This window comes from Hemicordylus capensis, chromosome 4, assembly GCF_027244095.1.
Source record: "Hemicordylus capensis ecotype Gifberg chromosome 4, rHemCap1.1.pri, whole genome shotgun sequence".
NCBI classification, from domain to species: Eukaryota; Metazoa; Chordata; class Lepidosauria; order Squamata; family Cordylidae; genus Hemicordylus; species Hemicordylus capensis.
The window spans coordinates 249,193,201-249,220,074 of record NC_069660.1 but is presented as its reverse complement, the minus strand read 5'-3'; the positions used below and the strand labels follow the sequence as shown (position 1 = coordinate 249,220,074).

Below are 26,874 nucleotides of genomic sequence, written 5' to 3'. Positions count from 1 at the left end.
CCAATAGTCTGACTCAGTAGAAGGCAGCTTCTTATGTGTGTTGTCAGCAAAACACTAATGTCATCCTAGCTTAATAATCATTGTCCCAGTGCAGAGAAATGTGCATGTAATCTTATTTTTTTCAAGCAGCAATCTCGTCCCTTATCCAACCAACAAGGCAAGTAATTTTGGTGTGGTTTTCAGCTGCTAGTAATCAGAGAATCATTTTGAGGTCGTTCACACAACCTCTGGCCGCTGCTCATAAGGGCTATGGGGAAGGGAGGAGCATGCCTGCCTTCCCTGGCAGATGAGCAGCAGCTGTCATCTGCGCCACGCCCTCAAGCAAGTGATGGTGTAGCAAAGGCCAGAACTGGGAGCAGGAGGACTTCCCCCTCCTGCATCCCAGAGTGCTCCGTGCCACAAGCATGGCAGCTGCTCTTGTTAGAGCAGTCACTGTGCTTGGTGCAGCTACTCCTCTCCTCTGGCTCGCGGGGGGGTGGGGGTGGACCCTTTAACCCAGCAGCAGTGGTCCTCATGATGGCCTGCTGAGGTTAAATCTTGGCGAAATGCCGGGTTAAGAAGTCAGGCTAGTGGGCGCGGAAGCGTCAGGATTGGGAGCAACCCCAGTACTCCACATACCTCCCAGTACCTCCACAACCCAGGCTAGGCTGCTCTAGCATGGCTTGAGTTGCTCATATGAATAGCCTTTTTGTTTGGGAAGAGACAAAAAGATAAAATATAGGCTTGAGATACAACATGGTAATGGAGTTGCTGAGTACTTTAATTGCTTGATAAATGAAGCTGGTTAATTGAAGATTACAGGTGAGGTACATGAGATTAGAGATGAATTCTACAACTATTATGAATTATTCATATCATTAGTTATGAGTGTAAATGGTTTAGTTCTCTAGTGTACTCTAAATGCAGTTGCATGCGTAGTACTTTGGCTTTGTACTTTACACCTCAGTACATATGGTTTCATCTATTACATGTAAGAATTACTAGGAAAGCCTTGCATAATATCATCAAGACACAGGGATGTAATGTTCTTTGTGTAGTTGAGTAAATTAGTTTGCACTTGTCCCCATTCTTTCATTCATTCATTGTGCTTATGCAAGATAAGGATTTCTACCCTTAGGGTCCAAGGGCAGGCCTCACCAGGGCAGATCCAGTCTCAAGATTGCACAAGATAACAAAAAATCACCCTGCCTTTGATTCATGTTGAGGCTATTTAGATGATCACCAAAAAGCAGGCTAAGGGACCCTAGCCCGCTTTCTGGTGCTAGTTGGAACCACCGGGCTCACTGGTGAACCTGGTGGTTCCAAGGTGACTAGCCCGACTATATCTCCCTCCCCTTAAATGAAATTAATGGAGTGAGTGCTCTGTTAACCTCATTTATTTGCTGATGTGCCGCCATGGCGTGTAGTGACACATGAGTAGACCCCCGGAGGCCCGGCCAGGAGGCTACAAGCAGCCTTCCAGTTCTGGGGGTCTCTTCAGAATGCCACGTGTGCTCTCATGAGGCATCCTCGGACTTCCAGGGACCAAGCAGCCCCCACTGGCTCCATGATGGAGCCAGTAGTTGTGTGGGCAGACAGTCCAGCCGCCCAGGGCTACATGTTTGATCGTCTGTGGGGAGAGTGGGCTAAGCCCGCAGACCACCGTAAGGTGCTTCACACCAGTCATGTGAAGTGCCTCATTGTCCATCTTGTGGGATATTAACACAGCTTTTAGGTTCATCTCATTTTTTTCCTGATCTGACATCTGCATTAAATATGCTCATGGTAAAACAGCTGTCTGTAGGAGTTGTCTACCATGAGCACACATGGAAATTCAGCATGCCATCACTAAACCTGACTTTTTAAGAATCACATACCAAGCCTCTTTCCAAAGAGTGAAAGCATCATACCTTAAGAGGTCTAGCAAAGCTGCTTCTTCCCTATGATTAGCAGAAGATTGACCTCGCCTTTTGCAATTTAATTGAATACAAGTAGTGCTGATTAGTGTTAAGCCAAAATGGGCAATGAAATGGTTTGTTTCTTACAGTGATCCCTGATTAGCTAGGATCACCCATGGTATCAGGAGGGAAACATTGTTCTCACTCTAATGGGCTTCATTTGCTCATAGTGTCATCAACACATAGCTGAATTTGAGTAGCCATGTAGTGTGGTGATGCCATCACATCCAGTTCTTGATCCCTGATTGATTGGGATCACTTGAACAATGAAACGGAGGGGAAATTGCTACCAAAGTGGCAGCCAATCAGTGGCTCTGAACAGTCACAACAAAAGTTATAATAAAAGGCTTTTTTGGGGAGGAGGATTGCCTCCTTCAGAATCACTACTTTCAAGATAAAATTTGAAACATGGCTCAGCTCTAGTGCTGATACTAGGATATATTTTCACTTGCATGCTGTTGTATATTCTATTGTGTTTTTAATCTTTATTTATTGCATTTTATTTGATAAATGTTAAGTACAGTTAAAATCTGCTTCAGTGGTCATGATGGAAGTGCTGAATCATGGGGTTGATGATTGGCTTGCTTTGCCTCTTCCTATGCTTCCTGATCCTCATCCAAAGGACTGTTCTGCTCCCACATCAGGAATATAACGTCTCCCTACAGGGGAATCTTCCTCTCCCTCTCTTGCTGTTCGCACACGCCTCATTTACGCTGTTTGCACACGCCTCTCTTGCTGTTCGCACATGCAACTCACATTTATGGGGTCACTTCCATAATGAAAGATGGAAGAGAAGGAAGATGAAAGAAATGTAGATTCAAAGAAAACGCTGCCTGCACTGTTTGATTCTTATGCCAAGCAGCTACAAATAAAATGAGTGCCTTCCCTTGCATTTTCTACGCCTCATTCTCTCAGTGATTCATTCAAGGAGCCAAACTGAGCTAGGAAGGGCTGTGCTGCTCCTGGGACACATCCCTTGTGTGCCTAACTAGGATTGGCAACATTACGTTGGCCAAATTCCGGACACGAGTGGGGGTTCTTGGGGGTGGGGTCACCTGGGGCGGGGTTTGGCCCCATATGGCAAGTGCTCAGCCAGGCTGCCATCTGCCGGGCGTGCTTACCTTGCAAGGCTGGTGGTGGTGTGTGGATGCTGCTGCATAGTGGTGGTAGCAGAGCGGGGGAGGCAGGCAGGAGAAACGGCGGCAAAGGAGCTCCTCACTCATGCCTGCTTTTCTCCCAGATGAGGCAGAAAGGGCTGATTTCAGGCCTCTGTGCACAGACGTGCACATGCAGAGGCCTGAAATCAAGCCAATCTGCCTCATTTGGGGGGAAGGCAGGCATGAGTAAGGAGCTCCTTCATCACCATCCCTCCTGCCTGTCTCCAGCGTTCCTGCCCCCAACCTCACCTGTCATAGTAGTAAGTCATGTAAATACCCCCACCCCCAACACACGCACTTTTGATGATATGCTTGAGCTTCCTCATCACCACTCTTTTGGCCACCCAAAGAAGGTTTTGATTCCTCTTGGTGATAGAATGCTCATGGGTCAATTCACCCACAGTACAATTGATTTTTTAAAAAAATACTTCTTAATGCTTTACTTTTGAGTGTTCCTATTGACAGCTTATATCTTGACATCCATATTTGAAAACCTAATATAGATGGGGTATTGACTATGAGTATGATAGGTGAGACAGCAAGTTCCTGTCAACCACAAATGTCACTTCAACCACAAATTCAGGCTACTGCTCTCAGCGTCAACCCCTTTGCCTCCCCCAGCATGCATATAGGGATAATAATGCTGAAGTGCCTACTGGGGCTGTTGTAATTATTACCAAGGTAATGTAGGTGAAGTGCTTTGAACACGAAATGTGCTATATAAATGCTATTACTATGATTAATACAGTATCACATCAAAGCATGAGCTCCCAAATAATGAACTACAGTGCTTTCAAGTATTACATTTAGAGAAAAGGCTTTCCCAGATATTGAACAAAACTGAAGTGATGATAGAGCACATTTAAAAAACAACAACAACAACCTTAAATTATGTTTTGATTTTACTAACTTGTAAAATTTCTAATTTTATTTTGGTGCCATTAATAAAGATCAGTAACATCAACTAGATGATTTTTATGTATTGGTGACCCCAGTGCATCAATGTTTTTCATAAGAAAGGAAATCTTTTTGAATACATGTAAAGCATAACATATCTTAAGGCAAACGTTATATGTTACAATGCTCTGAATAACATGCAGTGCCTTTCAATGAATTAAGGAAAATATTAGCATTCATAATGTCTTTTTCATCTGGAAAAATGCTTCCTCAATGTTTCAACAAAATCTGACCAATAATACTAATTGAAAAGTGATTGTTCTTTGCTTCCTTGCTGAGTGTTGAAACTAACAGATCAGAATCATATTTACAAAGCTGATAACCATGCAATGAAGTTAAAACCACCCACAGCACAATATGTGCTCTGTTGGGGTAATTTAATTATGGCTAGTTATATATATATATATATCAGTATAATTTGTTAATGTGTACTCTTGGCAGAAGAGAATAATTTTGCCAGGGCACTGACAATTTTATACATTTTCAGCAAGGGGCTGTCAAAAGAGAGCCATTTTCATTGAATTTCATAGCATTCAGTTGCCTGAAGCCAGAATATCAATGAGGAAGGTACCAGCTTCCCTTTTTAGTTATTCAGCTATATTGAGCGAAATTGGAGGAAAAAATCCATTTCTTGTGGGGTCCAATATATAACACTGGAATCATCCAATTAGAGATTGTTCAAATGGTGCCTTATATTATGAGACCCCTGACCTACCCCCAAGCCTGTACAAAAGTGGTTATTTCACACATTATGAAAGAGCAGTGGGAGAAGCTGGAAGCAGTCTAGTGTTGTGGCTGTATGAAACTTCCATATTTATATCTGCCTCTTTATAATAATTGAGTCATGTCTCTTGATGGCTCTTGCTACTTGTCATTCATGGAGTTTGCTTTTTTGTTTAGACTCCTCCGTTACACAGTAGATGTTCATGAGAAACTAAGGGAAAAGCCACCTGTATTTATTTATTAATTATTTTATTTGCTACATTTCTATACCACCCAAAATGCACCTTCTCACGATATACACAGTAGAGTTGAGTTTTGATTGTCACCTTGAGCTTTGCATGTTCAGCAGAGGAAAACCCTTTGCTGAACAGCTAATCATACTTCATGAAAAAATGTTCTTCTGCCTTTCATCCAACTCCTGGGCAATAATCACAGCTCAAAGAGAATGGAAGTTAAAACTTCTGTAAGGTTTACTTTTAAGGCTACAGGGAACAGATCAGGAAAGCTATTGGCCCTTGGGAGCAAATAAGCTGTGCCGTTTCAGAGCTAGTTGTCAGCTTGTCCAGATTGGGACGAGCCCAACTGGACTTGGCTAAAGTGTTGGCAGTCTTCTCTTTAAACCTGCCTCAGCCTCTGTGACTGTAAGCAAGATGGGTGCAGGGCCAGGGCGGAGTCTTTAGCAGCCTGATGAGTTGGGGAGGAGGTTTACAGAGAGTATAAAAAGGTATTCTGCCTGAACTTCAGCTAAGTTGGGAAGCACCCCCAAGCTTGGTCATTCAGATGTAAGGATTGCATCTTTTTTTCTCATGGCTTTGGTCCTCTGAGCTGTGTATGGTGGGCTAGCTCAGGTAATGCATTGTGGCTTTAAAAAAGAGCTTTCGAGAACTTTTGCACACTTTTTTTGTAACACTCATGACTTGGACACAAAATAGATGAATTATTGAGGGGACAATCAAAAGGTCACCAAAAAAAATCTGAGGTGCATTTTTAACCACAATGAAAGTAAAAATGAAGCTAAAACATATTTTGGCTCAGCTCCGCGGTTGATTCATTTAAGGTACAGCCCCCTAGATTCATAATGGCTCTGTACGTTGTACAAATGTGAAATTGTAGAGCTTGAAGGGACCAAATACACTGTTTTAATCCATTATCCTAACAGGGTGTTCTGCACCTAAAGCATATACAAAAGATTATTTGGAAGTGGTCATAGCTCATAAAAAGCTAGTAAGAAAACAGTAAAATGAGCCTGTATGAAATCGCACACAACCCACCCACCCCACACACAATCAAAGCAGATGAACAAAGGTTTGTCTAAGGTTAGATATTTGTTAGATTGGAAAAACATACTGAGAAATGGGGCTAGCCCAGTCTCCGGTGGGAGAAAGTTCCACCGTCAGAAGGTCTCCATTGAGAAGCCCCTATACTGAGTGCCAAGTGAAGCTCTGATCGAAGCACTATATGCAGGGAAGCCTCTCCAGACACTCTTATGAGCTGAACAGATTCATGAAATGACCTTTTTCTGAGGTTCACTGACAGTCATTGGACTCAGTATTACACAGCTTTAGAAGTTCTTCTTCTTTTTTTTTTACTCCAAAGACATTTGCAACCTCTTTCATTGCTGAACCAATCTTACTGGTTTCCTTTTTAACTTAGATTTCCCATCAGAATTCAAAGTTTCCCTTCAAAATAAAAATTCCTCCCTCCCTCCCTCTGTGATTACTAGACAGTAGTACTTTAACACCAGCTGTCCAACTGCCCAAGATCTGGATCCAGTGGCCTTCTATGAACTCAGAATCACTAGGCTTGTTCTCAAATGGCAGCCCCCCGCCCGCCAACACACCCAAGACTTATGGCAACCTGCTTTTGAAACTAAGGGGAGTTTCAAAAGCAGTCTGTGATATAGCAGTGTGTTCACTGGACTAGTCCATGTCCTTTGCATTAGCCTATGTAGCTGTCTGGATGCTAGTCCTGGGCTTGTTGGGGAAAAGAAGGGAAAGGAACATTTCCTGTGATCCATCATCCCACTACACACATGCTAAAATGATGGGCATTTACTAGTTCTGCACATTTCCTTTACAGGATTGCTGGTTTTAAGCCCACAAGCTCTGTGTCTGCCAGTGTTTTAGAACTTTGTTTATATTTGTTTCATGGGTTTTTCCGCGGTTGCTTGCAGTACTATTTCTGTGTAATGTACAAAATGGGTGCAAAGGTGAACAAGTTCTAAATGTCTGTTGTGTAGGAGTAAATGCCCACTCATTCTCACTAATTAGAGAGGGATGTTCAGTATTTATTCAGGACATGCTTCAGCAGAAACAGATTTTATAAAATCTGTATTTAAAATGTAATAAACAAACAAATAATTCAGAGTCCCTATTGAAATGAATAAGAGAGCACTTCCACAACTCTGATTAGTTCAACAGGACCTACCAAAGATACCCTTCTGGGAGTTGTGCACATAGATAATGACTGAAATTCAGTTAAGAAATAATATTAATGGGAGAAGTATATTTGCTTCTTTTTCGTTTCTTTCTAATGCTCTTATTTAAGTTAAGTAAGTTACAACAAGATGCTTGTTCTGTTCGATAACAGTAAAAGATACATGTTTTATTTTGTCCTTGGAAACTGCCTTTAAGAGAGAGAGAGAGGAGAGAATATTGATATTGGCCTAATTGCAGCAGAATATCAACTGCAACATTAAGCTGAAACAGTTCTAATGCCCTTTTTTCTCTTTGATTTTGTATGTTTGCAGTGAGGTTTAGGAATTGTGAAGGAAACAGGAAAGTCCATTTTGGAAGCAGCGCACCAGCGGATTTTAGAGTGGGTGAAGATGGTGGTGTATATGCAGCCAGAAGTTTTCAGCTTTCTCCAGACCCTACTGAATTTCTGCTATATGCTGAAGACATAGAAACCCAGGAACGGTGGCAAGTGGCAGTGAATGTAATTCCTGAGCTAGAAAATTCAGTGAAGGTAAAACAATCTAATATGTCTTTGGAGTTATACTAGAGAAACAAGCTTCAGATTTTATCCCAACACATTTTGTATTAATGGCTAACTAAATATAGAAATAATTGTTAATTGTTAAAAATAACTTTCCTTAATTTTTTTTAACCTTTTCCCTGAAGGCTCAGAAACCATGGTCTATTGAAGCAGAGCAAAGATATTTATATTTTATCGTTTTGTTTGTACAGATTCTTACACACACACACACACACACACACACACAAATTAAAATGGCAAGTGGTCTTTTTTTTTACTCTTTGAAAGCATTACAGTATTTATTCAAGCAGTTAAATACAACCACAAAATAAACAATTCACTGCTCGGACCCATCAATCAAGTTTATTACACTGGAGCTGCAGATTTACAGCAGAAGCAGGAAAGCATTTCTGGCAAGGAATATTGGCTTTCTCTTGACCCTCAATAATCAAGTTGTGGGGGATGTAAATTATTCATGACTTCAGTGCCACTTGCGGGGAGGAGAGTCTCCCTCTTGTGGAATTTGCTATGGGCCAAGCTGTGGAGAGACGTTACTCAGCTTTGCTGTCAATATCAAATTAATATACACGCCATATGGTACTTACCTTATTCCTATCAGTTACTCATAAAAGGTATTTAGAACATTGTACGTTGATAGATATGGCCACAATAAAACTAACAAATACTGTACAAGCACAGGCCTTAAAGTGTTCTCTTAAAAACAGGTTGCTTTGATTGATTCAGAGAAATCTATAATCCACATGTGCAATGGCAGCATGTGATTTCATCTTTAAATAACTGACAGCCTGCTCCTGAGCGTGGCCAAATGTTAGCAGTCACTAGCAATATCACCAGCCCAGTGTCATTTCAACTTTTGCATCAGTGTGCCTGAATCCTTACTCCTGAGTTGCAGGATATTTGTCTGTCATTGCAAGACTCCTTTGTTGAAGGAAAGAGCTAGAGGACAAATTGCTGAGCATGTTTACAGCTATATCCGTGGTTGTAGGGTGTGGATGATCATCAATCCTTGAGTTCACAGAAGTACCCTGCTATTGAACAGGAAAATGTTTTTACTCGAAATGCATCCAGTCCCAAGTTTAAACACAATTTGCACACCCAAGCCAAATTCACACAATGAACCATGTGCATAATGGTTGAAAACATGTGGCTGCCATAATTTTCTCCTAAAGCATGGTTAACTCAGTAGATGCAATATTGTTTCTAAAGGTTCAAAGAAATATGGTTTTGCTTTGGATTTTGTCTCGATATGCATAAGGAAACTGGTATGTATGCATGCACACAGGCATCAAGGGCTAAAAGCCAGAATGCTTGCAGATGCGGAGGATTGTTGACACCTTGCAGAGATTAATGCCCACTGTGCAAAGTGGGTCATCTACTGCATCCATCATGGCTGACATAGGTTTAAAATAATTACAACATTAATTCTATGGGATTTAATAGGGTCATAAATATTTGAGACATTCCTTACTACTATGTATTAAACTTCCCTTGGAACTCAAATTATATTTTAGCACACCCAGATCTAAATTTAATGTACAGTAGGACATTACCTGAACTGTAGTTCCAACTAATGAGAAATATCTAAAGGCGTGCTATTAAATTCTGCACAGTATTAACTACTCTCCAGCTAGAATATAAGGTGGTTTACACCACACCAAGGTACAATAAATTGCTTTAAATTCCATCTTGTTTCTAGAGGCATCTTGCTAGAAAACAAGGAGGATAATATTTTATAGGAAAAAAACCATGTTGCATATAATTATTATTTCATGTCATACTGTGAATACTTGTAAACTGCTTTGGGGTATGTGCACTCTTTTAAGGACTTATTTCACCTGGATATATTTTTATTGTATGAATTTCTATACTCACCCTCTTTCTAATTTTTATCTAATTTCAATATTTACAATGGAAAGGAGCAAAAGAGACTGGAAGACATTGTATTTCCAAGACAGCAAAATAAGCACAGCGGCCATCTGCAAAGACAGAAGAGAGACTGGGTCATCCCTCCAATCAACTTGCCAGAAAACTCCAGAGGGCCCTTTCCTCAGGAATTAGTTAGGGTAAGGCAGAGAGGAAAACATTGCTGTTTGAAAATGTATTTTGGTCAAGTTTGGGATTAGTCCTATTGACTGAGGATTTAAGGTAAATTTTTTTGTTGTTTTCATCAGTACGAAAAATGAGAGCAGTCTTTCTCACCAGGCACTTTCACCTGATTCTGCTTATGTGACAAAATGTGAAAATAAAACATCCAGAAACTCATTCAAATAGGTTTTCTGGGCAATAATCCCTTTCGTTGAAAAACTGGAAACACTGTTAAGGACTGTTAAAATCTTAGCACTGTATCCTATAAATATGGGCAATAGAGGTACCACTGCTAGGTCTTACTTTCGGGGTAGGTCTTACTTTCGGGGAAACAGGGTACGTATGTCAGTAGAAAGAAGAAAGGGGCTGTCAAAGTAGTAGAGATAATGAAACATCTTCATTTGTTCAAATTTACCGTGTTGTTTCCCATACTGATAACCAGATTGGCCAGATTTTAATGAACTAGAATTTACTGATTTGTGGTTGACTATGAAGGAGAGGTCACAACACAGTGACCGACATCCTAAGAAAGCACTGGTGCTTCTCAAAAAGCACTGTTGTTGTTGCGCTGCAGACTAATGCAGCTTTACTGTTCATGGGGGGGGGGATTTTTGCTGGTCTTCCCTGCCACTGGAAACTCTCTCTGTGACCTGGAAGTAGGTCCTGAGGTCTGCGTGACCCTCAGGGATCTACGTCTATGTCACAGGAAGTGCTTCTAGGGATAAGGGAGACCAGCAAAAATTCCTTCCTATCGTTGAGAGTGTGCACTGAATTACTGGATGATTTAGCAGGGGAAGAGCAACTGGCCTTATCCATCCCCAGCACAGCATCCTTCCAGTGTCTGTTGCTGGTATCTGTCTTGCCTTTCTTTTTTAGATTGTGAGCCCTTGGGGGATGAGTCATCTATCTATCTATCTATCCATCTATCTATCTGTAAACCACTTTGGGAACTTTTTGGTGAAATGTGGCATTCATTGTATTCATACTGCAGCACCAGTGCCTGCACAGTACCAGCACCTGAAAGCACTGGCACTCCCTTGGTTAGGATGTCAGCCAATTTCTTCTTTAACTAGGATCACTATTACTAGTATTTACAAGCAATTTTAGGCACCCTTAATTTCTCTTTACTTTGTAAGATGAGGAGGGAATAATCTATGGTATGGAAGCGTTCTTTGATTTTCCCTAAATATTGCAGCATCACTTTCTTGTCATCCAAGGCTTAATTTGAAAGTTCTGTGTTTCCCTGGCAGTAGCTGATGAGATTGCAAGCCCTTCAGTAGCAGGCAGTGCCATCAGGTATTAACAGAGAAATGCAGAATCATTTGCTTGGATCTGGACAATCAGTAAGGGAATAAGTAAGGATTTGTCACATACGTTGTTAAAGTGCATTTTCTCTACACATGTTCTGTTTATTGCCTCACTGTGCAAATAAGACTTAAAAATCAAGATGCTGGTGTGTGTGTTTTTAAGTAACATCCTGTTGTGAAACACCAGAGATATTACAAGAAAAGGCTTTTTCAGTTTCCAAGGCAAAAATCATTCCTTTTTTGAGGAAACATAATAGAACTGAAAACCCATTAATTTTTACCATTTTTTTCTGTGCTGTCTATGTGCTTTGGTGTTTCAAGCAAATGCTATCATTTATCATAAAGAGCTGACAGATAGGGTTAGCGTCATCTTGTGTGAGGCAAATTGGGAAAATAAGGTGCTAATGCCTTTGAACCTTTTCTTTTTTTATAAATCCCAGGCAAAAACTTGGGGTTTGTGAAATCTGATTGCAGCTGTGCACTAAAATGGCTTGGCTCTTGATTTCGGAGTTTCTGAGACTGTTGAGCAGGCCACAGCCAAACCCTTCTCTACATGTCAGAGGCCTCATACATATAGCATTTTAAAAAATAATAATTATAACACTGTTGGCAAACCTCCTGTCTGGTGTGCTTACGTAACTGAGCACCTCAGTAGTTATTAGGGGTGGTAATAAGAGCTGTGGTGCAGGGAGTAGCATTTGCATGAGCAGAGGTGTTCTCATGTTGCAAGGGTTCACTTCCCTTAGGAAATGACAGGAGGCAGCCAGGGGAATGATGAGGCTTGCCATTCAGGGAATGTAATGACTAGCTAGGAAGAGGAGGCAGGAACAATCTTGCCACCTGAGAGTTTCAAGAAAAGCTGTGCCGGTGAGACTAGTGTCTTTCCCCAGCATCTCTTTCCAGGTTGTCATGTCTAGAAGGAAGCCATGTATATTTCAGATGTTCAAAGATTAGACTTGTGTTTCTCTGCATATTCAGAAATGTCCTTGTGCAAATATAGAGATGGTAAACTACCACTGATCTAAACCAATTCTGCAGTCATCTTTATGCCATAGAGACCTACATGCAACCCTGTCTGACACTCACATGAGACACCTGCATATTCTCCATGTAGGATGTGAGTTCAGCAAAATTCCAGAAGCAAGGACAAAGAACACTTTTTTCTTGGGATAAAAAAAGTGCATCTAGTCACTCCATTATTAGATGTTACGTCACCACAGTGCTTTCAGCACAAGGATACTCTGAGCCAATCTGTAATGCTAAACAGCTTTTTAAAATAGGGTTTTAGGTGGGATTCAATGGAATTTAACCAGTTGTCCATACCCAGATTTGCAGCTCTTTACAGATACCCCAAATGAAGCAACCCTTTGTTGAAGTATTTTTGAGCTGTAAAATGAAAGGTTTGGCTATCCCTATTTAAAGCAGCTCTGGACTGATATGGTGATATTTGAAGCCATTTTCACACGTCATATTCATTGCCTGTACAGTTTGTGTACACATGTACAGTTCTTCACACAAGTTCACAAGTACATGAATTTGTTTAAAAAGTGAATCTGAGTAAACGTTCCCTTACAGATACCATCTAAATAAGGGGAATTTTATCCAGAGTCACCTTTAAAATGTACAATTTACCATTTTATGTACAATTTACATAAAAACATCTGCATGCATGCAATGCAGGCATGTACAACATAATGAGGTCATTCACATAATCAAAAACTGTGTTCTACCTGCGTTTGGGAGCTATGTTTGCTCCTAATTTTTGGTTATGTGGAAGCAAGGTAGGAGGAAAGCCTGGGTAGCTTTTCCTCCTACCTTGCTTCCACACAATCACTTCTTCCCAGGTTTTCCTCTTACCTTGCTTCCACACACTCGAAAACTGGGAACACACACAGCTCTCAAACCTGGGTAGGACACAATCTTGGATTGTGTTAATGACCTCAATTGTCTGGTTAGTTCTTGAGTTTACCACTCTGTAGGTTTTGGGTAATACCTTTTCCATTATTGAAGAGGTACATTACAGTTTGCCTTTAACCAGGTGATAACTAACTTGGGCCAATTTTTGCCATCAGCTGACTAGATAAGAAATGATTAGAAATGTCAAGAATGTGTTGGGGTGTTTTTTTTACAACTAGTTCTTCTGGTTATTCTCATGTTTAACGAAACCGTCATCTTCTTGGTACATAGATCAGATCTGATCGTGATAAAAGCCTTTCCCTGCGATACAGTGTTACTGGGCCAGGAGCTGATCAGCCCCCAACAGGCATCTTTATCATTAATCCTATCTCAGGTCAACTGTCAGTGACAAAACCATTAGATCGGGAGCAAATCGCTTCTTTTCACGTAAGTTCTTAATTTACGCTAAACCAGATTTTTAAATCAAAGAACTCAACATCTGTTTTGACTTTGTACAGCACATCTGGCGTCGTTTTTTTCAGTTTTAGATTTAAAGCATTTGTACTGGATCTGTATATCTACACATTGTTCCATTTCATACACAATAAGAAGTGGCTGGCATAGTTGAGCAACTTAAATATGATTTAATGGATGAGACAAAAGAAATAGAGTGCAACAAGGATGTGGTAGTTTTCTTTCTTTGTAACATATTGTCACATTGTGAATTTAGCTAAAAAATATTTTTAATATAATAGCCTTATCCAAATATAAAATTATGACTGTTGTCATTTTAAAAATGGAAACTGACTACCATTTTGAAGTCATATGTAAGTCTTTTATTGGCATTGTATGTGAAACCATAGGCACCTATGGGAATGACACTCTTTGCTGTTGAGGAATGTATGTGTGTGTTGGATTTTGAGGGAGAGATATATTTTATGTTTGACTGACGTTAAAAAGCTTTATTGTGCTATAATGGTTTGTTTTGCTATCTTTGGGCATTTGGGGTGTTAAGTTCTTAAGGGATTTTTGGATTTGTACACTACTTTTTTAAAAAGTTGCTTTCAAGTGTGCTGAAGTGACCAAGAGAGGGTAACAAAAGGAGATGCTGTAATAAATAAAGTTAATGGAGTTTCGTTTAAAATGTCCTGTCAGCAACACTAATTACGATGCCTGATGACATGTTTTGCAAGTTTTCTCAATTCTTAATGACTTTTGCAGCTGAGGGCACACGCAGTGGATGTAAATGGAAACCAGGTGGAAAATCCCATTGACATTGTTATTAATGTCATTGATATGAATGACAACAGGCCTGAGTTCTTACACCAGGTTTGGAATGGGACAGTGCCTGAAGGATCAAAGCCAGGTAAAATGCTGGGAAATTTTCAACATCAATTTATTTTATTCCTAACTTCAGGATATTAGAATGTTCAAAAAATAGGGATCATCCCCAAATTATACCTTTTAATTACTATCTGCAAAAAAATAATAACCCAGTACTGTAATAAGGTTTTAGCTGTGTTCTCCTCACACAGAAAGACAATCCTCCTACTACGAGCTCGATCAGAGGAGGCGGCATGTTTCATCAGAATGGATAGCAGTTACTGTTTGTGTTATGTTTCATGGAGACAAAGCTAAGCCGAGCCATTTCTTGTATATATGCTGTGTAAATTAAGCTTCCCTCTAATCAGAAATCCCCCCCACCCCCAGCAATTTCCAAAAACTGGCTGGAGGCTGCACACATCTCCGCTTTTTTGCTGCCTCAGGGAGAGAGGGTCAGGTGAGTTTCCTCAGACACTTAAAAGAAAGGGAGAAGGGTCTGAGAAAGAAACCCTTCAGAATGTGTGGGGCAAAGCTCCTATATCAGCATAAGCAAAGACCTCCAGCATAGTCCAGAGTCCCTTGGACCCTCTGTAGCTCCCCACTCAGGGGCTGAGGAAGGTCATTAGGGTAACTGAAGGGTCAGTACTTACCATCCCACAGCCCAGCATCCACTCTCGGAACTTAGGCCAAAAAAAGCCCTCCCTCTTCACAGATTTTCTGGCCACTCGCACAGCCCAGTCTCCCTCCCATCCCATCCCAGCTTCCCAGTAATGCTTGTGTACTGTAAAGCCCTCACATCCCAGCATGCGAAGCCATGTGTCAAATCTCTCAGGATTGTTGAGCATATCTTGTCATTCATCTACTAATGATGATTCTCAGCAGTGATGAATTCGGGATAAGCTGTGTGTCTGGATCCGCTTGCTCCATTAACCTCGTCTAAAGGGAGGGGTATTTATGGAGGCTAACTGCCGGGGCCATGCAGCTCCCATTGCAGCACACGATTGCCAAAAACATGGCTAGGCTCCCATAGCCCGCTTTTGGGCGATCGTGAGAATAGTCTCACTCTCTCCCAGCTTCCTCACTGTCTTCTCTCTCCCTGCTTTTGTTTGCTTAAGCATGTCTTGGCTTTCTCTTTCTGCTTCTGCTTCACATGCCAAAATTTTATCTCTCCCAGAATCCCCTCTTCAGCTTATCTTTCAAAGAGACATTAACACATTGATAGTTGTGATGTAGGGTCTGTTCTAAGCCATTTCAGAATGCAAAATAGGCATCTCACTGGCCACCAGCAGAAACCTGATGAGCCTCAACCCTGATTTGTTCCCCTTGCCTTTTTCCCTCACTCAAACTGTCACCAGCTGTAAAGATGCAAAAATCCTAACCGTTCCTTCATTGCTGTGGCTCAGGGAGGCTGATGTGACACTGAAGGCAAAATCCGTTTGCTTGTCTTATGGAGTCTCTCTCAAATGATGGGCCTCTAGTGCATGTTCCACTGATAGAAGGGGATTCTTTTGGGCAGGGGCTGGACCAATCCAGGGGATATTTTTCCACGTGGGAATAATATGCTCTCATGTATCAATTTGTTCTGTAAGGTGGTCTCAAGTTATCCATTATGTAAATTCAACTGTTGATTTTTCTTTGAGGAGCTATGTTTACCATCTTCTGTCTATATATTTATCTTAGGCATACCTGTCGCTAATCCCATGTATGGCAGCTCTCGCAAGAGTTTGCAAGCAACTGCTGGATAGTGACAGGGATGGGCGGGAGGGAAGAAAATGGCAGTGGGGGGAAAGGTTGGTGGTGAATGGCAGCAGGTGAGCAGAAGAAGGCGGCAAAGGGCTGGAAGAAAACAATGGCGAGGGGCAGGCGGGGTGGGGGGGAAGCAGCTAGTGGGGGGGTGGGGCGAACTAGAGGCGCAGATGCTCTGTGCCTGGCCCAGCTAGGGGCTATATAATGCATATGAAGATACTTTGTTAACGAAAATACAATGTAACAGCGTTTTTGAGATGCAAGCACTGCTGGCCTATTAGGTTTATACAAGCAGAATAGGCTTCAAAACCCTTCTGATGACATCATTATATTTATTAAATCATGACTTGGGTAGAATTGTGGCTCTGAGGGACCAGATTTCAGGAAAGATACTGAAGCTCTTCTCACGATTTGTGAGAAGAGCTTCTGTTGGGTCTGTGGGGAGAGTGGGCCACGTGGCCCCCGGAAGTCCCTGGATGCATCCTAGAGAGACCCCTGAGCCCAGGAAGCTGGCTGCAGCCTCCCGGTCGGGGGTCTGCTCATGTGCCACCACACGCTGCGGCGACACACAAGCAAAAAAATGAGGCTAACAGGGTGCTTTGCTCCGTTAACCTCATTTAAGGGGAGGGGAAATTGGGCAGGCTAGCCACTTTCAGAGCACCGTGCTCACCTGCGAGCCTGGTGGTTACCACAATCACTGGGAAGTGGGCTAAGCTCCTTTAGCCCACTTTCCAGTGGTCATGGGAATAGCCTCATTGTTTGTGAGAGGAGGGAGCAGCCAAATTATGTTAACAAATCTCAATGAGTAATGTAGCACTTTTAGAATGCTTGAAGCACTTCATATACATGATCATGTCTTAATCCTTACTATAGACATCTAAGGCATTTTTGTTATCCCCATATTGCAGATGGGCAACTGAGGCTGAGAGAGAATAGTAACTTAGTGAGGTCATGGGAGCCATGATTCTTAGCCCAAGTACCCCCTCATGGCGACTTATCTGCTCTCTTAAAGCTCTGGGGTGAAATCGCCTATTTTTGCACCCGTGGATATGGAGACCAGTTCTCTAGGACCTCACCATGCATACATGAAACAGCGGTTGCTGGGACCGCCGATAATGAAGGCCACCCGTATAACCTGTATTTAGCCTCTACTTTTTAAGGGGGTAATCTTAAATTCAGGTTTGTCTTCAATTTGGGTAAATACGGTAGCTGATGAGGATTTGATTTTTTTTTTTTAAATGTCCAAACATTTCACATGACCATATCCATTATTTGAGTTCTTAAATATGAATTCAGTATCTTAAGCCATTATTCTTCAAGACAAATTTGAATTAAATAAAGCTGCTTTGGGATGTACTGTATATAATATGTCCCATGGAGGAACAACAGATTTCTTTTAAACCTCAGTGGACACTCCTGAATGCCTGGGTAAAAGGTGAAATTATATGTGCAGGAAATTTTAATGGTGTGATGCTTTCACACACAAGATCCAAATCTTGGTAGGCATGCTCACTTCCCTGGCCAGTCACCTTTAGTTTCAGAGCATGCTCACATTTGCGTCCCAGTAGTTGCCCCCTCTCTTAGTTCCCCATTGTAATTAATCCATTGACATGGCCTTTCAGACCCTTGTAGAACAGAATGTACTACTATTGCATGCCAAGAACCATCATTATTTTAGAAGTCAGCTTTGTAAAGGTAATTAAATGGTAACTAGAAATGCCCTTTATTTGTCAGCCTATAAATCTTTACTACAAAATCAACATGTACCCCACATTGCAAAATGAAAAGTTGCTTACACCCAGTGGTCTGGGTTAAGGAGACAGCTGTTTAAATGTGAGAGTGCACATCTTCATTGCCAAGTGTTATGGAATTGAACAGCATGCTTGCCAGCTGAAAGTTTTCAACAATAAATAAATTTGGATATTTTATAAACAGATGACTTTTTATCTTCTGCGTTTTTTTCTTATTAATTCTTAATCACAATCCTTGAGAAGAATGGATGTTTTGAAGGAATGTGAAGTGTTTTATCAGAGGAAGTAAATGTTTAGACCAAGTTGGGAGCTTCTGAGTGACCTTATATCATCTGAGTAAACTAACCCTAATGATGATTGATTATGCTTTTAGGAACCTATGTGATGACTGTCACTGCTATTGATGCTGATGACCCCAATGCGTTGAATGGGATGCTGAGGTACAGAATCGTATCACAGGCCCCAAGCACACCCTCCCCAAGCATGTTTACAATCAACAACGAAACAGGCGACATCATCACAGTTGCTGCTGGACTTGACAGAGAGGTAAGGCAAGACTTGTGGTACATATTTTAAATAACTTCATATGTCTACAGGTAGTCTTAGTAAAACGATTACCACATCTTAGATTGCTGAAGTCATGCCACTTGGGTGTTCCCAAGGCATTTATAGCATAGGAACTTTCTGAGGTTACTTATGTGTGATCTTGCTGAGAGCTTCTGGAGGAATGACGGAGTGCTAATTTTCTTCCACATTTTATTAAGCTTCTAGGTCATTTTATTTTCAGGTTATTAAATCTGAAAGCAATTTATTATTACCAAATTTATTTAATTGGTTTATTTGCTCTCTTCTTAATTTTATTCATGAAAGAATATTATCCTGCTTTGATTCTAATACCTTGGCACAACATGGAAGCTAAAACACCAGTAAGGGATCTTTAAATTGTCAGCGGTAAACATTTGGTTTCGAAGCTAAACTTTTGCAGCTGGTTTATGTTTTTTGTAGGGAGGAGGTTGGGAAAAATACTAACATGCATGTCGTTGTACTTCCACATTTTTTAAAAAAAATGTTTTAAAGGCCTTCACTTAGTTTCTACCACCCTCAGATTTTGATTTGCTATTTTACCTGTGAAGGATGGTAGCATCATTAACTTCTCAAAGAGGCTACCTCAATATCAGTAATTGAATTAGATCTTGCAGCAACAAAGACCATGTCTGCATTGTCAGCATGGATGTGTATCTAGTGTTCAGGATCAGCACCACTCATGTCTCCCATGCAGTATTTGGGTTGGTTGAGAATTGACTCCAATGGAGTCAGAGTTTAAAAAGAAAATTCTGTCTCTTGGAGTCAGGAAAAGATTTTTCCTCCACAAATGATTCTGGAGATCTCTTGCTTCCTCAGGCGCATTGAGAACTAGTGCAGCTAGGGACATTGGGTGACATGGAGATGCACCCATAAAATGTTATCTGGATTGTCTTGTCAGAAAGATTTTGCTTATGCTCAGGATCTGACTGACCTCCAAATTTGGAGTGAGTAGAGGCGAATTGCTCTCTTAGACGAGGAGCTTTCCCAGACAGCAGGCTTTACCATGGATTTACAATTCTCAACCAACCCTATCTTTACTGTGAGTTTGAAGTTGCCCCCCCCCCAAGTGGATTTTTTTTAATCCAGATATAAATCAGGTTACACTCTGATGAAAAACCCGAATTGTATGTGAAATGCTATGTGAAATATTATTATTTGCAATAATATCATCTCAACTATCTTAGAAGTGTTTAAGTGCTTAATCCCAAATGAGAAAGAGATGGTATTTGAGGGTATGATATGTATTTACATTTGATGCTATACATCTCAGCAAAACTAGACCAACCATCCCAGTGTCTCAAGTAAAAACTGTATAAAAATGAACTTTCTAATCATTAATAGGGGGAAAGTACCATTCCAACTTGGAAGAACTTCTAATTCTGGAAATCCCCCCCCTCCCCTGAGCTAAGGAGGAGGGTGAGTCTCTGGCCCCAGCTTAATTCCAACAGTGCATTCCATGTATTCCATGTATCAAAGACTACATTCTTTCCATGTATCATGGAATTCCATGATGCATTCCATGTATCAAAGACTGTTTTTTCCATACCAAAAAAAAAAGGAAAATGCAGTTGGGCAGGCTATCTTGGTCATAATGCTCAGCATTTATGGAAATAATTTGGGTTTGGGTTTCTCCTCCAGTAACTGTAACTAGCTTCTGTTAGGCCTGCCTGCATCAGTTTCCATAGTGATGTAGAGAAGCTGCTGCTACGTCCGTCGTTACCCTTAAGCTCCCCCACAACAAAGCCTTGGCAGTTTGAATCACTTGGCCAAGAATGTGCCCTCCCATTCTCAGCTCTCATGAACTCTTTTTAAAATGCCCGGCCCTGATTTAATTTGAACTGCTGCACAGCATTTTAGTTTTTAAACGTTAGTCTGAATCTAGAAATTGGTGTGACTCACGGTAGCAAGATAATGATCATTTGCTTTTCAAAGTAATGCTGTTGTATGAAGTTATCTCAGATTATAAGTCATTCAAACAATAATGCATGGAGTTGAATGTAGTTAGATGCCATCCATTGTTGCATATCCAGAACTCCTCTGTCCAAGTGATGTTAACTAGAACGAGCAGCATGATAAGCTCATTGCATAGCAAAGTACAATTTATTGAACACCTGCTGTCCTCTTGGAGTGTTGGCTCTGACTGTAACTCCTGTTGGTGTCATTTTGTGTTTTTTAGAAAGTACAACAGTATACATTAATAATTCAAGCTACAGACATGGAAGGAAATCCAACATATGGTCTTTCAAACACAGCAACTGCTGTCATCACAGTGACAGATGTCAATGACAATCCTCCAGAGTTCACTGCCATGATTGTAAGTCTACGGTAAAGAAAAGGGATGAAGTTTGTGAATGGCCCTTACTGTAGGAAGATTTTTTTTCTGATTGGACTAAATAGATCTATCATGTTAGTGACTTATTAGATCATTCAGTGCATTGCAGTGGTTTTACGGAAGTCTTATATGCCTATTAAAAAACACGAAACTTTAGCTCACACCAAAGCATTTAGCAAAGCTTTGGGGATACAGCTGTACTTCAATAGCAGAGAACATGCAGAAGTTTCCAGGTTTAATCCCTGGCATCTCCAGTTGGGACAGGGAAAGACCCCTGTCTGGAACCCTGGAGAGCTGCTGCTAGTCAGTGTAGATCATACTGAGCTAGATGGACCGGTGGTCTGACTCCAAATAAGGCAGCTAGCTTCCTACATAGGAACAAAGCCACAGGTATTTTTTTCCCCCCTTCACTGTGACTTGAAATGAGATGTTGAACTTGATAGTTCACATTACTATTTGGTAGTAGCAAACTGCTAGGTTGTTCCCCTATATTGATGTACTGGCCACATTAAATCATACAAGCAATTTCTCAATAATTTGGGTCACAATGAATTGAGCTGGACATTAGGGACCCTCTGTGTTGCTGAATGGTAACCTACATGATGTGGTAATGCTTGTGTAGTGCTTGTGTGTAATAATGTCTGCCTTTTGATTGCAGTTCTATGGTGAAGTCCCTGAAAACAGAGTGGATATTATAGTAGCTAATCTGACTGTGACGGATAAGGATCAGCCACACACTCCTGCATGGAATGCAATGTACCGAATGACTAGTGGAGATCCCACAGGCCGGTTTACGATTCTCACTGATCCAAACAGCAACGATGGGTTGGTAACTGTTGTAAAGGTAAATGCTGCAATTCTCTGAATTAAACAGAAGCAGATACACAATAGAGCATTGAGTATTAAGCAGCTCCTGCTGTTAAATCCAAAAGGCAGATTAGGAGTAGATATTCAAATATATGTATATCCTATCACTTTTGAAAGGGCGGCATTCATCTTTCAGAAAGCTTTCCTACTTGCATTCGTAGTGCCATTCTAGATTATAAATTTTAAAGAACCAGTTTAGACTGTTCAAAGGGACGTATTATAAATTTTGTGTTTGCAAGGGACCAAAAGTTTTTAAGTTGCTCCAGTCTTTGCTTTCCCCACAGAAAGTTCAGTGGATGATGGTTACCATGTAGGCCCAAAAAGAATGGGAATGATTGGGCCTACTTCCATTGACATAGAAAAAGTTTCCAAGTATTGCTTTCTGGCTGAATTTTATGAAATGTGAAACTTCCATATTCCTACCCTAGGGATGTGCACAAAACTGGAAAACCCGGTTCAGCTCGAATTGAACCACATTCAAGCTGAATTGGGTCCAGTACGGTTTTGTGCATGGCAAGCTGGGCTTGGTTCAGCTTGAGTCTGAACTTCTCTGCCAAGGAGTTTGGCAGCCCAGAGGGTGCAACTGCGGCCACAAGGAGGTCTCCAGCAGCTTCCCTTCCCCCTGTCAGCTTCCCCCAGTCTCCGAAGGGCCGTTTTGACCAGTTTTGTGGCTGTTTTGACCCTTTGAGAGTGCACACTGACGATTTGTGTGGCCAGGTCACGACCTAGACACGCAAATGTCCAGCTCACCTGCACAGTAGCCTCAAAAATGGCCACTGCGCACTCTCAGAGCGCCAAGACTGCCCACAAATGGGCCAAACCGGCCCTTCGGAGACTGGCAGAAGTAGGGGAAGCTTCCGGAGACCCCCTCCATGTCCTCAGCAGCACTCCTGGTCCTGCCGAACCCTTTGACAGCGGTAAGTCAGGTTTTTTTAAAAAAAAAATTGGGCCAAGACCCCTGAACTGGCCTGGGGAAATTTGGCTCGAGCTGAACCGGGCCAGTTCAAGCTCAGACTGGCTCACCCATCCCTATCCTACCTCAGGCTAGGTTCAGTAAAATACATTGTTTTGTCTACTGTGCATCTCCAGTTCAGGAAAACATTTCAGCCTTATTTTCCACATGTAAGAAGTTTCATTAACCTACTCCATGCTGAGGGACAAATAAATGCTAAATAACTTGTTTATTGTGTTGCATCACCTTTGCTCTTGCTAGCAGCTAACTGAGGTTGGATTATAAGGATTAATTTATAAGCAGTTGATGTGAGGAGGGTCCTGGCCAGTGCTTCCTATAACAGGGAATTCCAGATGTTGTAGACTGAAACTCCCAGTATCCCAGCTGCAACAGCTTTTGGCTGGGGATGCTGGGAGTTGAAATCAGCAACATATGGGATTTCATGTTACACGGTCCTGACAAGGATACAGAATGTATAGGCTTCTGGTCCATAAGATTCTGTGGCTTGACAGAGTTTTTCTTGTTTAATCCCCCACAATGACAGAAAAAGAGGAGGCAGGGGACATGATTTTAAGAGCAAAATGGGTGCATGGTCAAGGGGAACAGAACTCCTCTCCCTCTTCCACAGTTCTTCCCTCCTCCAGTCTCCCACCCTCCCGTGGGACTCACTTGTGCTCTCATACTAGGGTTGCCAACTCTGACTGAAGCAATTTCTGGAGAAATATCTTTCAAAATATCTAGTGCATTAGATCTCCAGGATTGCTTCTTCAGTAGTGAGCTACAGATTGATGCTGATTTCTGGAGACTCCAGACCAATCCTAGAGAGTTGCTAGCCGTATATCAGAGCTTTATGGGGGCAATGGGGAGGAGGAGTTCAGGGGACAGATACTAGGGTTGCAAGCTACAGAAGGAGAGAATATCCATATCCATCGCCCAGATGATTCTTTTGCTTTTAAATCACACCCCCACTCTCAACTTTAAATGCGATTAGGGCAGATCTGGGTTTGTTACAGCCACATGGTAATGGAGCTTTAGTTAGAGCCTCTGGACACCCATGGTTAAAAGGCTACAACCTAATTCTTTATTATTGCATTGACAGTAATTTAGTCAGTGATTTATATGGATACAGATTAAAAAGCAATAAGCAAAACGCAGCACACAGCTGTTTTCCAATGATATGTTTTTGTTGGTGGTGCAATCTGTGCACATCCGAGCTTGATAAGCATACAAGTTCTCACTAATTCTTAGTTTTGCCATTTGCCAAAAAGAGCAATGCAACATCTGATACTTGTCCCAGCATATCAGTTTGATAGTTGGGAGTTTTATCAACATTTTTAATGCTATCAGCACACTTGGGTCATCTCACTAGATATAGAGAGCTGAACCATCAAATCAAGGGGAAATCAAGCCATGAGAATGATGCCCAATGAAAGACACTGCAGTTGTTCTACATGTTTCTAGATTCTATAGCTGCATTTTCCCAAAGGTATCAATTGTATTCTGTTCTGCTTGTAAGAAGCACATGACTCTATGCTTTGTATTCATGCACAAATGATCTGCTCGTGGTTACAAACCAGAATGCTCTGAAATGGAAAACAAAACTGAGATGCTGAAATTAAACCAAACCTCTATAAAGAAAAGCAAATTAAGGCCTCCAGAGTATAATCTTCTTGAAGCAGCTCAGTTTGTTTCAAATTAAATTCTTTTATTTTAAAACTGTCAGAATAGAGGCAAAAAAGGTAAAACTAGGTAAATAAATGAAATGTGGAAATTCCCTAGAGAAACAGTAAGCCCTTATTAGCTCTAATCCAGTTTAATGATTCCTGAAGGAGCTGTTTTGTATTTGGTAAGCAATCCTTCACCAGTTTGCATGAAAAAGTTCTCTGATTTTAGCAGTAAAAAATAGAGCAGAGAAAGGAGCTATTTGCAGCTGTTTTTCAGATCAAGGAGTCAATATATAGATAGATTCTTAAACAAAATTGTCAACAAATGTTCCAGTATTCTGTAATCAAAAGGGGGAGAACATCAAAAGTAGTTGTGAAGATCTTTTTCACAAGTAAGGTTATTCCCAAATAATGAACTATGTCAGAGAGGTTGTCCAGCCAGCAGCAACATCCTGTACTCCTTGGTAGGAACTGTAAGATTCAACCAGGAATATCTCAAACTTAGCTGATGAAAGAGCTATCCTTTCCTCCTTGAACAACTATCCTTGCCCCTTGCACAGAGAGACTTCTGTGCAGAGTGTGCCTCTGCCTTGAAACAAGGTCCACAAGTTACTACCCATCTGCCCACGCAAGCCTAAATTAGTCATTTGTGGCACACTCCAGCCTAGAAATGAGAATGTTCTTCCAGCTTATAATGATACCCCTGCCTGGTTGTCTGAATCCAGTTCTTAATGTGCTATAGATGACCAAATGAGTAACTATACATGGTAGTACAGTAGAAACATAGGAAGCTGCCATATACTGAGTCAGACCATTGGTCTATCTAGCTCAGTATTGTCTTCACAAACTGGCAGTGGCTTCTCCAAGGTTGCAGGCAGGAATCTCTCTCAGCCCTATCTTGGAGATGCCAGGAAGGGAACTTGGAACCTTCTGGTCCAGTGGTACTGTAAGATATGTGGACAGCTATGGACCAGTATGGGTCAAAGCATGCTACAGGCTTGTAATGTACTAATCCTGCAAGTCCCTACATTTAGTCAAATTAAGACACCTTTAGTCTTGCATGAAGTGTGAGAAAACAGCCACTCAGGTAAATGATGCTTAATCCCTAGTGACTTATCTTTCTTAATGTGATGTATGTGATTGTGATGATGAGGCCTGTACCAGATGGAGACAGAAGGAAGCTGAAATGGGCTATCCATTCATCTTCCACCAGCACTGTTCTTCCTGTTTGAAAGAGGCCTCTTCATTGCCTTCATAATTAATGAATATTCCTTCTGTCCACAGATATGTAAATAGCTTTGAGAATTTTCATTGATATAAATAATAGTAGTGATAGTAATGTATGCTAACTTCACATTATGAGATGATTCCTACCCCCCGCCCTCATATTGGGGAACAGGCTATACATAGCTCCGTGATGAAGCACATGCTTTGCATGCAGAATGTCTCAGGTTCAGTCCCTGCCATCTCCTCGCAGGGCTGGGAAGGACCCCTGTCTGAAACCCAGTGACTGTGCCAGTCGCAGGGCTGTCTCACAAGTGAATCAATATGATCTGATCAGTAAAAAGCAGCTTCATATCTTCAAACTTCTCTGTTGGAATTCTACACTGATCCTAATGCTGGCATTCCCTTTCCAGTCTTCCTAATCAAAGAGATCAGAATCACGGTATTGGTTATGCAGGAGGAGAAACACTGAACATCCATTAGACTTTCTAGTAGACTTGAAAAAGAATATTCTCCTATGTAGCATAGGGGAAAATATTTTGGAGAATTATTCTACCCATTCTATTAAATGTATCGGAGAATATTCTGTTACAAGTCTACTTTCTGGTAATTCAGAATGTTGCAAAGGGAATTTTATACCAGTGGTCACTAAGAGTTATTACTCTTTCATTGTGCACTCAACTTCTGGTATGGTATATTTGGGGGATGTGAGGCAAAGCCACTTAATTGTGTCTGTGTTCAAATTTCTTATGCAGCCTTGGTTGGACTCGATTCAAAAAGAGAAGGAATGCTTAAAATAATGAATAAGGATAATAGCTAATCTATTTGCTAAAATGAGCCAGAAACAGAATACTGTTGCATAATTTGTGATGTAGAATACTCATTTTCTGTAATGATAAATACTGGCTAACAAAACCTATGGTTTCCAAAGTGTGAGGTAGGATTTTTTTCCTAGGAGAGCACAGTTAATTGCTAGAAGGCGCTTGAGTATCTCTCTGATCCACTCCTTGAAAGGTTCAGATTGCATCAGCATCACATCTGGACTTGTCCTGGTGTCCTGAGAAACATTGTGACAGAAGGCTTTAGGGGTCAGGGCCATTCTCAGAAGGTTGTTGACATTACAGATCTGCCTGATTCAAAAGGTCTGGGAGGAAGAGACCATGCTTGATAACTCCAGAACCTTTCCCTTGTCCACACAGCTAGGCAGATCTAAGCCTTCCAGCAGCACTACTCCAAGGCTGCTCTGCGATGACAGGCCAGCCATACCTGAAAGTCAAAGGTGTGATTTTAATAGTCTCTTGAAGACTCTTGTTCCTTATAAAGGATAGCACTGTCCACATCTGCCTGGATCACTACTGCTGAGCTTAGTCA

General features: G+C 41.3%; 1 protein-coding gene across 7 annotated transcripts in view; it reads left to right on the top strand.

The window, feature by feature from the left end:
- CDH2 (cadherin 2) overlaps positions 1-26,874 on the top strand; it is a 183,761-nt gene that overhangs the window by 127,112 nt on the left and 29,775 nt on the right. For all 7 annotated transcript variants that reach the window (XM_053242570.1, XM_053242569.1, XM_053242572.1 and 4 more), the window contains 7 exons: positions 7,524-7,741; positions 9,688-9,834; positions 13,351-13,506; positions 14,281-14,425; positions 18,253-18,425; positions 20,641-20,778; positions 21,455-21,640. In XM_053242570.1, the coding sequence (XP_053098545.1) occupies positions 7,524-7,741; positions 9,688-9,834; positions 13,351-13,506; positions 14,281-14,425; positions 18,253-18,425; positions 20,641-20,778; positions 21,455-21,640 (1,163 nt within the window). The remainder of the gene's footprint in view (positions 1-7,523; positions 7,742-9,687; positions 9,835-13,350; positions 13,507-14,280; positions 14,426-18,252; positions 18,426-20,640; positions 20,779-21,454; positions 21,641-26,874) is intronic.